A 15,410-nucleotide genomic window follows, 5' to 3' on the forward strand; every position below is an offset into this window, starting at 1 on the left:
CGCTTAAGTGTGGGCGCGAGTGCCTCCTCTGCTCCCTCTCTCTGCCTCTCTGCGTGTGCACAGGATCAGGAGAAGAGAGGGAGCAGAGGAGATGGGCGTGTGTGGGCGGGGAAGAGGAGGAAGGGGCGGCGTATGCATGGATTGGTGGAGGCCGCGCTTTTCGTCTGCCCTCCTTAACCCCTCCCTCCCCGCCCCACTTCACTCCAGTCACACATACATGTACGCACAGGCCTCGGTACGCGACAAAGGCCTCCGCCTCCTATACCCTCTTCCACTCGACCTTGAAGCGCAACCACAGACGCTGCTGCGTTGGCAATGCCGTCTTCGCTCTTCTCCTTCCGGTGTGACTACTGCTGCTGCTGCTTGGAGGCACACGGCTTCTTCACCGCCCTTTCTCTGTCTGTCTGTGTCTGTGTGTGTGTGTGCCCTGCAGAGGTGCTATGGTGATCGTGAAGGCATCTCTCCTATGCACGCATGGACACATCACGACTAAAGCACCTCTGCTCCCTTTCCGATCGGGAGGTGTCCCTGCGCTTGCAAGTAGCAGCTGCTTCTATGCTGTGCGCAGTGGCTTATCCCTTCGTCAGGGAAGCGGTAAGGGCACTGACCGCATATCGGCTTCTCGGCAAGTCTACATGACTGACGAATGACCGGCGGTTATCATGAGTTGCGCTTCTATCTTTCGCTTCCCATGTCTTGGTACTTGCTGATGCACATGAGCTTGGCGGGCTCCCCCTCGTTGCCAGAAAGCTCCAGGTGGTACGCGCGGCTCAGCGTCTTGTGCTGACGCCTCGCCCACCGAAGTTACAAAGTTGCCAGACGCCGCCTCGGCGTCGTTTCTTCCGGCTCCGTTGCCTTGCATGCGTCGGTGCGTGCGTGATGCCGCCACTCCCCTCTCCCTCTCCCCTCCCTCTCTCTCCTCCCCCCTCCCCCCGCCCCGCTTTCGCGTCTTACAGCAACGAGCACCAACGCACACGAGGTACACCAGCGTATGGCCGTGCCGTTAACCGTGATGGCCTCCTTTACACCACTCGACAACTTCAGTAGCCGCAGCCGCGGCATGACGCCCACAGGGATTGTCATAGACAAGTCCTGCCGTGTGTACGTGACGCAGATCCCGCTGGAGCGTATAGAGCGGGACGGCGCATGCGCAATGAAAGCCGAGTTCGAGGTCTACGGACCGCTCGAGTCGTACAAGATGTTCACCGACCGCGCTGGCCGCTTTGTCGGCAGTGCCCTCTGCACATACCGCAACCCGGCAGATGCGTCCATGGCGGTCTATTGTATGGATGGCGTAGAGGTGGAAGGGTCGACGTTGCACGTCGAGCCGGCGAAGGAGCACGGTGTTGTGCTTCTCTCTTCCGCCAGCAGCAGCAGCGGCGGCGGCGGCAAAGGGCCGCACCGGGATCATAGCCGCGGCTTTCTGCGCGACACGCAGCGGCAATGGGGGCACGGCGGCCGTGGGGGTGTCAGCCTGCTTGGCACTGCACGTGACAGTGGTGACGGGACCACCGGGGGACACGGTGTGGGCAACGCGCCGCCGCCAGGCCATCGAGCGCCGGAGTTGGGCCTCGCGGACAACGACGGTGGTGTTTCGCTGTCGGAGGACAGTGGAAAGTGGAGCCACGACAAGTATCAGATGATCGCCGAGGGAAAAGACATGGACGAGGTTCTCGGGATCCGTCGTCCGTACCGCCACCGCGGCACTGCGCGTGGACGAGGAGGACGCACTAGGCAGCACTACGGCGAGCAAGTGGATGCCGCATTTGAGAGGTACATTCACGAGCGCAACGCCAACGGCGAGGGTGCGCCGCCGCCAACACGCCCACCATACTTGACAGCTGCCTCGTCGCTGACTATCCAGATGGACGTGCAGCCGACGCCGGCGACAGAGCCAGAGGCAGAGACGAGTGTGGCGGCAACGATGGCAGAAATGGCCTTCGGCGCCGACGAGAGCCATGACCCTGTGACGGGAGCGGAGCTGGGAGAGCTTCCGGAAGGCGGCTAGAGGACAGGTAATGCGCCGCCGACTGGTGCCGTTCGATGACCTGGCGTGCTTGCGCATGAGTGTGTTTGTGATCGCTGGCGCGTGTCTTTTGATGGACAAGCAACTGCGCGCGTATGTGTATGTGTGTGTGTACCTGTGTGCGCCTCGATTGTAGGTCTTGAGGAAAGCTTGTCGTGGAGGTACTTTGCCCTCTGCCGGTTTGTGCGCCCCAGAGAGGCGAGATGCTTCCTCCCCCCCCACCTACCCCATCTCCTTCCTCCCTCCTCCCACCGAAGGAAGCGCATTGCGGTCGACGCAGATCACACCTATTCCGCATGCCAGTCTCTTGGGCCTCCCCCGCCACTTCCAGCGTTTCCTTACTCGTCCTATCCTCTCTGAAACCTCTCATGACTCGCTCACCCCGGACGGGTCGGTGGCCGCACGCATGCACACCCATAGACGACACCCCACCCCCGCCTTCTCATACTGTTGAGGGATGGGATGCCGCTACTGCCGTGGAGGTGCCTATGCTTGCGAGGAAGCCTTGCTCACAGCGCCATCATCGCTCTTGCTCGACCGCTCTCGTCCTCACCTCTCCCGCGTGCGCAGCCTTGGCCACCCAAGCGCCGCCGGCGACAGGAGAGGGGCCCCGTGGCGTCGGGGTCGAGAAAGAAACGCGCATCGGCACCGCAGCTATCTGAGACGCAGGGTATCGTCCAGTCTCAGGGGCATGCCGATTCACCCCTACTCTCATCCTCGTCGCAGCCACCTCCTTCACGAGTGACAACTGAGGGTGAAGTTCGCGGCGCCGTTGCGCCAGCGAGTATCTTGAGCAGCGTCGAGGAGAAGGAGAGGGAGCTGCTGCGCTACTTTGGTCGTGGCCGTCACCTTTACGACATGGTGCAACTACAGAGCACATCCTTTGCCCTTCAGCGCGCCTCTTGCACGCAGGCGCAGCGTGTTCCGCTTGCCACCCTCTTCCCTGCCCCGCCTCGACTCGAAGGACAACCATCGACTTCAGTGTCTGCTGCAGCATGCCTCACCGAAGAGCCTCCCGGTGGCATCCGTGTCCAGCCCTCCGCGCCGTGCCCACTCAGCACGGCTCTCGCGACAGAGGAGACGCCGGCGCCCACGGCACCGTCGGCCATGCCGCCCCCGCTGGCGCACGTCGAGCCCTCGCATCTTTTTTCGGGCGATGGACTGCAAGAGAGACAGCACTCGGACTGGTTGCGATTCCGCCTTCTCAGCGCGCGCTTTTCCAGCGCTACTGACTCGAACAAGCTCTTTGGTGCGGCAGAGGTACCACTGCGGGACGTGTGCACTGACGTAACAGATTTGTGGGGGACCGCGTGCATGGCGTGGGAAGAGGCCATGCGAACCTGCCGCGGTGCCTTGAGCTCCTCCGGGCCCTACTCCGTTTGTTTTCTGGTCAGCTATGCGCAAACGCAGCAGAGGGCTGCCGTTGGCGCGTCGATGCAGCGCATTGTGGGGCAGGTATGCGAGCTCGCTCGTGCCAACAGCACTCCACAGTTGTTCCGGGTTATTCCTATATTCATTGGGATGCGGCCACAGGCGCTGCTGGAGACGCGCTCAGCCGCGTGTAATGCGCCAGTGGTCGAAGCTGGGGCAAAGTTCGACGGTCGAAGCACCGACAACGTCACCTATGCAAAGGGGGGCTTGTACACCTTGGCGGAGACGGTACAGTGCATCGCACGCCTTGGCCCTCATGCCTTTCATCCGCGCACGTCTGCAGACGCCTTGTCTCCTGAAGAGCCCTCGCGCGCCACTCCTGGGTTGTGCACACTGGAGCCGCAGACTTTCCTCTTGTCAGACAGCTGGCTGCACGTGCGCAGCGTCGCAGACCTCCACAGCGGCAAAGGCGCTGCGGGCTACGCCGCATCTGACAGCCGAGGCGGATTCACGGCAGCACCTCCAACTTCGGAAGAGGTCTGGGGTCATCGTGGCTTTGAGGCTCCGTTTTTTGTGCCCGAATCGATGAGGCGAAACGTGCACGTGGTTCCTTCTGTCGTGACGGACTGCCTTAGCCCCAAGGAGGAGCGTGCTTTAGCCCGCTACGTGTGGTGCGACATGCAGCGTCGAGTTGGCAACCGCCACGCTGCCGAGGCTCAGCCGCCGCCCCCACCCCCTCCCTCTAAGCTTCTGTGAGCATGTCCGAGAGAACGGTCGTCTCGTGGCCACCAAGGCTTAAGCGGGCGACGTCCACGGCAGAGGTTCACCGCCACTGCACGGCACACAGATGGGCAAACGTTTGCCTCTCTGCGAGTTATGGAAGAGCACTGGGGCTTATCATGGAAGCGACAGGCGTGACGAGCAGCCGAGAAGTGCGCCACCGCATTCCGTGGCCGCCGTCGTCCTCCCTCATCCTCCTCGCTCTATGCCTAACCCCCCCCACACACACACACACCACCACCACCACCCTCCACACCACCTACAAGTTCGTGTGAGCCTGATCTTCTTCCGCGCTTCATGTGCGCCGTTAAACAGAGGAGGAGGTAAAGCAGAAGTTAAGTAGGGTGCCGCTCTCGTGGAGCGCTGCTCTGTAGCGCACGTGGGTGTTCTTCTCTGCCTCTGTCCCTCTCGCCAAGTGTGTGTGCGCACCCGATCGCGTCCCTTCCCACCCTCCTCTCCCCCCCGCTTTCCCGCTTCGGCCTCCTGCGGTCACGTGCCCAGAGGGAACGGCGTACATGTGCGCGCGAGTGCATACATGACGTCCATCTCTGCAACTGATTCGCCCCCTCCTTCTGCTTCTCGACGTGCGGCGACGTGTTCAAGCGCAGACATGCGCGCAGACATATATATACACTGGACGGGGAAGGCACAAATTTCCCGCAGCTCAAAGGCCCTTTCACAGCCCGTCGGGATTCCTTTTTCGTGTCCGCGCAGGTGCGTGCCACCGAATCGGTCGCGATTCGCTCTACCATCTCCTTCCGACACGTACACGTTCCTTGACTTTTTGAATGCATGCGCCACGTTGTGGGCATGCGCTCCCCCACCTACCCGGAGCCTCTGCCTCCACCATCGCCAGCTTCTCCCCGAGCACATCGGCCAACCCGTCATGCACAGGCACCCAACAGCAGCATTCACGGCCTCCGCACCAGCATCCTGCAAGGGCAGGCAAGCAGGACTGCAATGGCGCGCCACCCTCCTCAGCGCCTTTCGCACCTCCCCGCCGCCTGACTGCCAGCACACCGTCGAGCTCGCCACCAGTGACGCCACCACGGCGGCAGATTTCACCACACGCCCTGTGGAGGGCGCAAGCGCCGCGTCGGTTGCCTGCGGCCGCTGTTTCCCTTCTTCCTCGCGTCTCCTCCGCGGCATCCCTGGCCCAGTCAACGCCATCGCACTCGGAACGGCCGCTTCGCGGGCTTGGCTGTGGGTCGCCCAGCAATGGCAGTTGTGCAGCTGCTGCCGCCTCATGTTGTGCCACGCCTGGGCGCAGCCCCTACGTCAGTAACAAGACCGACGACGGTGGCAGGCGCTACGATGGGGAGTACGACCGACTGGTCTTCTCTCCCATCTACCCGAGCCGCACCGCCCTTGCGGCTGCTTCCGGCGCTGCCCTTGAGGGCAGGGGCGATGGCGCAGGTAGCGCCGCTACCCCAGGTTTGCTGTTGTTGCACAGTGCAGAACATCACTACTCGGAGTCACCTCCGCTAGGCAGCCCGAGGCACCTGCGATCGTGCGGCTTCATAACCGCCTCGCAAGCCGCAGCAGCACTGGAACGCCTCCCAGAACTACCCCTCTCTCAGCGGAGACAAGCGGAAGGCTCGGCGATCGGTGACTCCACCGCTGGTCGGGCGGCCGCTGCCTCGACTTCATCGCCGTCTTGCCGCTCCTGCAGCAAAACAGCTGCTGCAGCGACGGCTGATACGCCGGCCTCCCAGCCAGATGCGTGGTGGTCGACGCTGGATGGGACGCTCTCCGCCACCAATACACTTCTTAGCGGGTCTCAGCAGCTTTGCCGCCAGACACCGCCGTCGGGCCCGTTACGCTCCCTTTTCGCTCCCAGCCTGAACGACACGCTGGGTCGAGCGGACCGGGCGGCCATGGTGCTGTCTGCGCATCTTTCTCGTCACGTAGGCTCGACGGCGGAAAGAGCCGCCACGACAGAGGATCTGAGAGCCAAGGCCGGTTGCGCTGATGGGTGTGGGGGCAGAACCGTGAAAGACGAAGACGCCACGGCAGCTGCGGTGACCGCCCTTGCAAAACGGCTCTCGCGTGCCGCCCAGGGCGGCTCGTTGGGTGGATGTTTCAGCGGGGCCGCGAGCACGATGCTGTCCAACACATCACGCCGGAGCGTTGGGCAGGACACGCTACGGGAGTTGCGTGACACGCTAAGGCTTACTAAGTCATCCTCAGGGAAGCTGGATATCCCTGCGGCTCATTGCACGTTGCACGGGTTAGGCGCGTCAGAGGGGGGCTGTGGTCCGCGCTCTCTCTCCGCCAGGCAGGGAAGGCTGGCACTACCATGGAGCACTGGCGCCTCACGCCCACACTGCTGGGCTACCGAGGACGCTACCCCCCACCCACATGACGTTCAGGACGGCGACGCCGAGCTCATCAAAAGAGGTGGCGGCACGCAGCGCATCCGCGATGCATTGATGCGCCTCTACGCCAAGGAGACAGTTGGTACACCTGCGTCGGCGGTGCCTTTGCTGTCATCGCCGTTCCCCGGTGGCGCCGCTGGTGGCCGCGTGGGCGAGACGATGCGAGGCTTCCCTTCGGCGCTGCCTGCCACCGATAGCAGATCTTACGACGTTCGAACGCCCTCCCTTGGGCTCACCACCGACCCGGACACGGCGGGACGTGACGGGGCAGGCGCGCGAGCTGAAGACAAGGATGACTGCACGAGCACCGCATCCAGTTCGCCGCCGCCTCCACCCCGCCAGCGTGCCGCGGCCGAGTCGCCACTGATGCTTCTTTGGCAGCGGGAGCCTCTCACAATGGAGGAGTTGAAGAAGCGGTACGGCGCGCTGAGTGCTATACACACGCTTCGCCGACGGCACCTCCACCGCGACGGCCTTAGCTCTGGGGGACGGTGCGCTACGAATCACCCACCACGAGGCCGAGACGCCGAGACTCTGGCTTTCTCTACGTCTTCGTCTGCCTCCTCCATACCCACCTCGGAACTCACCGCCGCTTCGCTAACTAGCTCTATATTCGTTCGGGAACTGGGAGAGAGTGGGACGGCGCGCAAGATACTAAGGAGGGACCGAGGCAAGCCAGTCGTGCCGTGTCGGGCGATGAGGAGCGCCTCTGGCGATACCGGGCGACGATCGCCATCGCTGAGCAGCCACTCCGCCAGTGCCACCAAAGCCCGTCTGTCACTCGAGTCGATGGCCGAGAGGGCGGCGACGGAGACGCACCGGCAAAAGCAGATGCGGCTGTACGCCAGTCACCTCTCCACACCGTTCGCACTGCTCACTGGGGAGTCTGCGGCAGCGAATCGGGGCCCGCTGGACGTGGAGGGTCTCTTCCAGGGCACAAAGCGCAAAGCAGCCGGCGACAGCGTGCATCACGTGAGCTTCGCGGGGGAGCTCGGCGCTGGCGCCACCTCGGCCACGATACGGAATGGCGTCGGTGGCGCAAGTACTGGCGCGGGCGTTGCTCCCGCCGCGACTGGAAAGGTGAAAGCGTCCAAGTCCGCCGCTCTTACGTCCCCCGGCCTCAATGCCCTTGAACGTGCTCTGGAGGCCAGAGAGGCACTTCTGCGCCGCCATCTTGAGGGGGGATCGGCGTGGAAGCAGCGACTGCACATGGTGCGCCAGTGGTGCGACCGCACACATGTGATGGTGCGCTTAGACAATGGTGTCTGCGTGAAACAGGCGGACGCGGGCCCGTTGCATCGAGCGGTTGCGCAGAAGCGTCAACGGAAAGAGGAGCGGCAAGCGGTAGAGGTGGGCCGCAGGACGGGCTCGGGGGCCGCGCAGGCGGGCGCCTGCTCCGCCACTGCAAAACTGGACGATGGCGCTGCCAAGCAGCACTTCGTCTACGTCGACGACCCCGTCACAGCCCATGACGCTGTGATGCAGCAGCTGGCCGAGGAGGAGCATGAGGTACGGCGGCAGAACGCGCTACAGCGTTGCCGGGAGCGACGGCAAGGGCCTCTGCTCGCCGAGTGGCCCATTGGACGCCTCTTCGCTGCTCCGCGGGCGCCGCCTGAGCAGCGCGGCGGATTCGGCAAAGCACAGACGCAGGGTGCGTCTTGTGGCTCTTTCGACCATTACGCAGAGAGCCCCGGATCGGTACGGGCGCTGCCCCCCGGCAACGCCGATGCTGTCCAAGGACTTTTGAGGGTCGTGCCACCGCTGACCGGGCAGGTCACGAGGCCGGCGCTGCTGCAAGAAGAGCGAAGCGGCGGGGGACTCTCCGCATCGGCCACAGAAGCACTGGCTGCCAAAGGGGGCGGTGAGGTACTGCTGGACACTGCGTCGCCGCTATCGATCCGCCCGCCACAGGGGCCAACGCACGCAGATTTGTGCCTGCGTTTGCAGACATGGGGTGACGAGGTCGAGGACGGGGAGGCACTGGCTGCCGGAGGCAGCAACACCGCAGACATCTCTGCTCTTCTTCCAGCTACTGTTGGTGCTGGCACTAGTCGTGATGACGGCGCAGCTCCACATAAAGGACACGATGCACCTCGAGGCAGCGTGCCCTTCAGTATTCGTTCTACGCTCCTCATTGACCATTTGGAAGGCTCTCTTCGCAGCCGGCCGGCGGAGGGGCTCGAGGGGGAGCCGAAAGATTCGGCGCAGAGGAGGAGTGTGCTACGAGATGGAGTCGCTCCTGTCGTCTATTCGCAGTCAACTTCGGCAAGACAGAGCGTATCAGCCGCCCTGACAAAGGTAGAGCGTGACCTCTTGAGCTTTCTGCTGACATGTGCCAGCGGAGGTGGTGGTGGTGGTGTTGAGCACCTCTCGGCCTCTTTGCTACGCCGCAATCGTTGCAGCAATAGCAGTGCCATAGGGTCTGCACTCGACGGCTCTGCTGGGGCAGGAGGGCTTGTTGCCACCGAGCAGCAGCAGCAGCAGCCGGCGCTGGTTGCCTTGCGCACGCTGCTGGAACGGTGCTCTACGCCAAGTAGCGATGGCGCCGCTGCCGACGCTGCCTTGTCTCAGAGGATTCGCGGCTGTGAGGCTGCAGAGGCGAGGGAGCTGCGTGGGACTGTGTGGACATCGCCACCGCTGCAAAGCCCGAGTGGCCTTGGAGAGACGGCGGCCGCGCAGGAGACCGCAGGTGCCAGCTTAGGCGCGAATGCCCACGGAGGCCCCCCGATCGCCCATCACGAGCCGGTGAAGGCAGATGAGACAGCGGCAATGGTGCCTCACATCAAACAAGCATCAGCGGTGGCACCGGAACCGGAGAAAGCAGCGCCACCATGGAGCGCGCTGATCACCTCGCTGCTGGATGGCTACAATGCCTTGGACCTGAGCTTCCTTCAGCAGCTGCACCTGCTCCTGTGGCAGTACGAGTCGCCGGCACATGAAAGTGCGCACACCACAAACGTTGAGCCCGCGACAGGTGCCGCAGCACCGAATGCTCTACCATCGTCGCCGCCGCCAACATTCACGCCATACCGGCCACCAGGCGCACCGCCTGCTGTGCTTCCCCTTGTGTTGTATCTCCACACCTTGCAGGAGGCCAGTATGGCATCCACCATCAGCTGCCGGTCCTCGGAGAGCGGTGCCCGCGCGTTGCTTAGTGTGTCGATAGACGCCGCGAGCCTGCTCAGCGCGGTCGAAGCCACGTCGCTGCTTCGCTGGCTGTGCGACGCCAGTCTCCAAAGCCCCACTAGCGGCTGGGCAGAGTTGGTGGAGCGCGCACCCGCTACGTGTGCACTGGAATGGCAGAGCGCGCTCGCGCGATGCATCAAGGCGGCGTCCTCGGGAGTACGCCTGTCTCGGAGCTCCTGGTCGCATGCCTCGCTGCCTTCAGGGGAGTCTCAGCGATCGCGCACACTTTCTCGCAGCGAGTCAGATGCCGCCGTGGCCCCCGCACTGCTCCTTCCTCAGCTCGTATCCTTTGCGTGTGACACCAAAGCTGCCCTCGAGAGCGCGGTGTGGCGACTGCGCCGCCTCCACGACGTGTTGCACTGTGCGAGTGTGCGCGCCGAACAGGACGGAGGCGCTTCGAGAAGAGCTCCTGCCAGCGGCGCGGCGGCCGACACGCTTCTCGCTGCTGGCGATATCTCAGATGCCGTGGCCGAGACCTTGCCCTCTGTAGGCGAAACGCCATACCTTCCCGGGGATGGGGCACGCGCTCGCTATCCGCTGGACATGCGTAACCTTTACCTGCTCTCTGCTCTGGCGGCAGAGGACGTCGACACACATGTCGTGCCGCAGTTGCATGAGGCGAGGGCGCAATACGCAGATGCCCTGCAAGCGGCCACCGCCGCAGCGACGATGGTCGGCGGGGCTTTCAGCTCCGTCATACCCAGCGAGTCGCTGTTGGCCCCAAAGCCGACGGCTTCACTGCCGGTGGCACTTGAGCAGCGCGTGAGCCTTCATCGACTCAGCCGCGTCGAGCATTATTTCTTCAGCCTCCTCTCGGCGCTGTGGGCCTCAGAGCAGTCCGCTCGCGCCTTCAATCGTCACGTTTCCCCATTCAACGCCTTCACGGTGGCGGAGCAGAGGCGCTGGGGGCCGCTCTACTGCAGCTCACTGAGGGTGGCCTACTTCGTGTGTGAGGAGCTGGCAGAGAAAGGAATGCAAAACTTCCCGACGGCGCTGCTGCCTTTCGTGTCGGTTGTCGCCTCCTTCGCTGGATGCTGCGGTGGCCATCGTGAGCTCTTGTCAAAGCTGAAGGCGATCATGCTCGAGCTGACGGAGCGGGCGAAGAAGGTGCAGGTGCAGTTGGAGCCTCTGTCGTGGCAGAAGAAACGGGCGCAGGTGCTTGCGGAGGCGATGGAAGCCTCGGAGATCGCGTCCCGAGGTGCGGCGGCCGTGGTTTCCTGCCTAGCATCCGAGCTGGATGTCGTGGGCCTTCCGCTGACGGAGCTGGCAATACCTAAGTTGCGCCTCATCCACGTCTTGCCGCTTCCTCCGTGACGAGAGAGCTCGTGAGGCGAACGCGGACGGTTCTGTGACGGACAAAGCGACCTGTTCAGCCTGCATAGCCGGTGCCTGGGGGGAGGGAGGGGTAACGCAGCACGGACGGTGCGCAATCCTTCGCGCGCTCCTTTTTCTTCTTTGGCACGATGGGCACGGTGGCGCGCGCCTTCAGTCGACTTGACCGCCACCGCCACGTCGGCTTGTGGTGTTTTTTTTGGCTCTGCTGTGGCCGCCTCAGTGCTTTTATGTACACAACGGCATCCAAAGAAACTATGCAGTGCTTTCCTTACCTTTGTGGTGGTCTCGTCGCCCCCACCCCCCACTGGTAAGCATTTCTCTTGGGTGCGGGCGCGCGTCTCCCCTGGGCGTATGGGGTGCTCTGTTGCAAACAGCTTTGAGCTGGGATGCATCGTTCTCCCCCCTTCCCTCCCTCCCTTCCTTCCTTCCCCCCACTGCCGGAGCAGCATGCCGACCGGCGCGACTGGTCTCTCTCCGCCTTCATCGCAGTCTTACCTCTCCCGCTCTCCACTTGAATTCTTTTGCACGGCTGCAACATACTTCTAAACAAGCAAAGCACTTCTGCAGCGAAGAGGGGGGAGGAGGAGTTGCCTCCTCACGCCCACCTCTTCCTCTCCGCAAGGATGCGTCACATGCGCGGCAGCTGCACCACATCAGGGAATCTCTGTGCTTGTCGGGCCTCGACGTGGCCGACGGTAGCCCCAGCATCGCTGCCTCTTCGCCTCGGTGTGAGCGGGATGCTGGGGTGTTCAACACCAGGGGCGAGGCGCTATAGATCCACTACGTCATCTCCATCCTCTCAGCGCCCGTCCCCAACACTTCTCGTCGAGAAAAAGATGCGCTTGATGGTGGAGCGGGCCAGCGCGCGTGCGGATAACTTGACCCGTCTGCAGGAACTCTTGCAAGCGTTTCCGGCGCACGAGCGCACAAATCTGTTTCCAAAGCCGCTGCCCCACCGCCGTCGCGATGTGTGGCCACTTGCCACACCGGCGGAACCGCCGCCACAGCCCCCCGGCGCCAGCGCACAGATTAAGAAGTCAGTCGCATCAGACCCTCCTCGGTTCCTTAGCAGTGCCGTGATTCGAGCCTTTCAAAAAGGTTCCAGCCATGACGGAGAAACCGATGCGCAACCTGTCACTGGCGCGTGCGGCGAGAAACAGCAGCGAAGGGGTTACTACGACTCCCTTCGCTGGTACGGTGCACCCCCCGGGACGTGGATGGACGTTACGTACTTCACTGCCCAACAGAGCGGTCGGTGGAATGCGCTCTTCCATGACCTGTATTACAACCGTAACGAGCCCACGGCGCCGCTGCTGCGCTGCCCGGCGTGCGCGGCGCAGAAATTGCGCGACGTGGCGTCGCTGCCACGGGCAGAGTCTGCTGACTTGTATGCGTCTCATCCAGGAACAAAGGTACCGTCGACATCCTCGTCGTCGGTCTGGATGGACCCTGTGGAGCTGCAGCGACATTTGAGTTACCTCCACGCCGACCAGCTCTTCACGCCGCAAGAGCTCCACTTGTACAACGCCCAAGTGCTTCACGAGCTGCAGTACAGCTGCGGCCTTGTGCCGGCTTCCATGTGTCCCGATGGTGAGATCGGCGCTGGCGTCGCATTGGGAACGCGTAAGGCGCAGCCGGCCCGCGTCATCCTCGTCGCTGACGTCGCCAACATCGAGCTCGGCTCTCCCGGCGCGCTGCTGGAGATGCTTCTCTCGCCGAAGCTGCGGCGTGCGCTCTCAGATTTTCCTGTGGCGTTCTGTGCCACGCACGAGCTCTTCGTGCCAGTAATCTCGAAGGCACTCCACACGTTGTACCAGCTGGCCCGCCTCCACCCTGCATCGACGCTGCACGTCTTCTTTGCGAACACGTCCTTAGAGTCGGGTGATCTGCTGACCTCCTCGTACCTGAGCGATCTCCTCCTCGCGAGCCCACACTGTGCTGTCCCACCAGTTGTGCTGCTAACGGGTGACCTGCAGCAGCAGCGGGCCTTGACAGAGCTGTATGGGTCACCGGCATATGGCATGGGGAATGGCGGGCACGTGCACTGGGTGAAGCCTCTCTCTGCAGCACAGTTAGTGGTTGACCTATACGCTGCCATCGAGTGCTCGCAGTGCCTTCTTTGAGCTCAAAGGGAGGGCAGCAAGCGAGGAGAGAGCGGCCCGGAAGGAAGTGGGTGCACCACCTCAAGTCTACTGACCTGAGAGAACATACATGAGGAGGCCTCCGGTGCCCGCCGGAGCGCCTACGTCACCCACGCGCCAAGGCAGAGGCATCGACTCCCTTCCTCTCTCCGTTGGCACCTCCGAAGGACTCCACGGCCTCTGTCAAGATCATATCGTGTAAGGGCATCGCGCTTTCCTCCGTGCGGCACAGAACCCCACCTGCCTCTCTCTCTCAGCCGCTGACACATGGGCTCATGTGGGCACATGGGCCACACCGCGAACGTGCCATGCTCTCCTCTGTCTTCCCACCCTCTCTTCTCTGCCTCTGCTCTTCCTCCCTTTCTCGTCTCTTCTCACGTCTGCTGCGCCGCCTTGGCGCTGAATCCACCGCCATCCAGTCGCTACGAGACGTACATTCCTCGACTTCACTCCGCGTCGGGCCACCTTCGCCCCTCGTCCGCCCCTCCACTCGCGCCCGCTCCTTTAGATATCACCAGACGCGATCGGCTGCTATGCTCCGTCGTACCCACACTTCTCTTTTCCGTCGCACGTCCGTGCGCCTCAGCGGCGGAGAGCTCTACCACCCACCCAAGCTGGAGGACATCCCGCCATCCTCTTGCACGAAGGGCTTCTTTGGCGCCTACAACGGCGGCCTCAGCGTACTCCGCTTCGTCGACATTAAGTGGATGATGAACCGCGCCGTCGAGCTGGGCCGCGACTATTACATCTCCGCCCCGACACTGTACCTCTTTCTGTGGATGTTCTGCTGGAAAGGGTTCGTGATCATGCGCTATGGAGACGGTAGCCCGCCGCGCCAGGTAGACTGGAACACGGAAGAGACCGGCTACCTGCCGCAGGGCTTCGAGCAGACGAAGGTAACCAAGGCCATCTAGGGAAAGATAAGGAAGCGCGCTGCGAGTCTTGAGGCGACGGCGGGGGTGGGGGTGACAGCACAGCCGCGCTTGCTGAAAAAGAACGGGACGGGATAGGGTGGTGGTGTGGTGGAGCGCGGGCGCCTTCACAGCAACAGCAGAGTGCCAGTGTGGGCGGTGTGGCCGCGGTAAAGCGAAGCTGTCGTGCTGGGGCGCCTAAAGGCGTCGAAAAAAAAAGGTATAGGTGGAAGACGAGGGAACAACCTGCAGTGACTTGCACGCAACGACGGTTGGTACTGTGCGCATCATGACAACGCATGCATGCTCGATTATGTTCCACAGACGTCTTCCCCTCCCCCCCCATTCTCTGGTCTTGTGCTCTGGCAGCTTCGTGGCGTGTGCGGTGGTCGTCACGTGCTTCCTTCCCCCTCCAAAACTTTCCCTCATTCCCCAAGCCCTGCCGTCTGCGCCTCCGGCCCCGTCTTCACATGTGAGAGGTGCCCCATGATGGCCCTTCTCTGGCGACGTATGGCTCGGTTTCTCCTTTCGTAGTTAGGAAGTGTGACGCGCACACGCACGTAAACACGCGCTAACCCGCCCTTCCCCCCTTCCACTTTCTCCATGCATACCTGCGCCTTACCAATACCCTCGTATTGAGCCGGCTCGCTCTACGCGCCTCTCCCTTTTCAGTGCACCGTGCTCTCGGTCTCCGTTGGCGGGGCGCAATGGCGCTTCAGGTACGTGTGGAGGCTCCGCTCCGTCTCTTCTCTTCCCTCTTCCTCTCCCCCCCGCCTCCTACCTATGCGTGCTGGTCGCCGCCACGCCCTTCGCCGTGTGCGCAGACTCGTGTGGTGACCTGCCCGATCACGGCTCCCAATGGAAGCAAAGTTAGTTTTTTTTTTGAGGAGCCAGCGTGCGTGTGAGCCGCTGCACCCTCGCAGAAGGAAAGCCAGTGAAGGGGTGGATCGGAGCGAGAGGGTGTGCTGGGGCACGGCCACTGGCGGCCACTGGAGCGCCGGCGAGGGAGAGCAGCGTCGGAGGCAGCGACGGATCAGGTGGCCTGTGCGTTTATGTGTGTTTCTGGCGCGTGTGCATCTCGCACGCACTCGTGTGATGTTAAGGACGACTCCCCTCCCCTTCACAGAGGGAGAGACTCTGTGAGAAGGCGTTGAGAACGAGACGGCTAATATCGACAAGGACGAATGCCCCTCGCTGCAACGCAAGTAGTAGGGGAGCCCGATAGCTATCCTTTACAGTGAAGGGGCGAGTGCCCAGGAGAGCGTATCGCAGCGCTGCCGGT

At 62.9% G+C, this 15,410-nt stretch overlaps 4 protein-coding genes across 4 annotated transcripts; all 4 read left to right on the plus strand.

Moving 5' to 3' along the window:
• Positions 1-991: 991 nt before the first annotated feature.
• On the plus strand, positions 992-2,008 carry LSCM1_04113 (uncharacterized protein; the record flags this gene model as incomplete). Its single annotated transcript, XM_067321637.1, has 1 exon — positions 992-2,008. One exon carries the CDS (start codon positions 992-994, stop codon positions 2,006-2,008), a length of 1,017 nt encoding a protein of 338 aa, XP_067177868.1.
• A 480-nt stretch (positions 2,009-2,488) lies between these two features.
• LSCM1_04114 (uncharacterized protein) lies at positions 2,489-4,153 on the plus strand (the record flags this gene model as incomplete). Its single annotated transcript, XM_067321638.1, has 1 exon — positions 2,489-4,153. One exon carries the CDS (start codon positions 2,489-2,491, stop codon positions 4,151-4,153), a length of 1,665 nt encoding a protein of 554 aa, XP_067177869.1.
• A 7,546-nt stretch (positions 4,154-11,699) lies between these two features.
• On the plus strand, positions 11,700-13,199 carry LSCM1_04116 (uncharacterized protein; the record flags this gene model as incomplete). Its single annotated transcript, XM_067321639.1, has 1 exon — positions 11,700-13,199. The coding sequence occupies one exon, from the start codon at positions 11,700-11,702 to the stop codon at positions 13,197-13,199; it is 1,500 nt and encodes a 499-aa protein (XP_067177870.1).
• Positions 13,200-13,750: 551 nt separating this feature from the next.
• Positions 13,751-14,131, plus strand: LSCM1_04117 (uncharacterized protein; the record flags this gene model as incomplete). The annotated part of the gene is made up of 1 exon (XM_067321640.1): positions 13,751-14,131. One exon carries the CDS (start codon positions 13,751-13,753, stop codon positions 14,129-14,131), a length of 381 nt encoding a protein of 126 aa, XP_067177871.1.
• Between the last annotated feature and the right edge of the window lie 1,279 nt (positions 14,132-15,410).

Source organism: Leishmania martiniquensis, chromosome 26, assembly GCF_017916325.1.
Source record: "Leishmania martiniquensis isolate LSCM1 chromosome 26, whole genome shotgun sequence".
Classification (NCBI taxonomy): Eukaryota; Euglenozoa; class Kinetoplastea; order Trypanosomatida; family Trypanosomatidae; genus Leishmania; species Leishmania martiniquensis.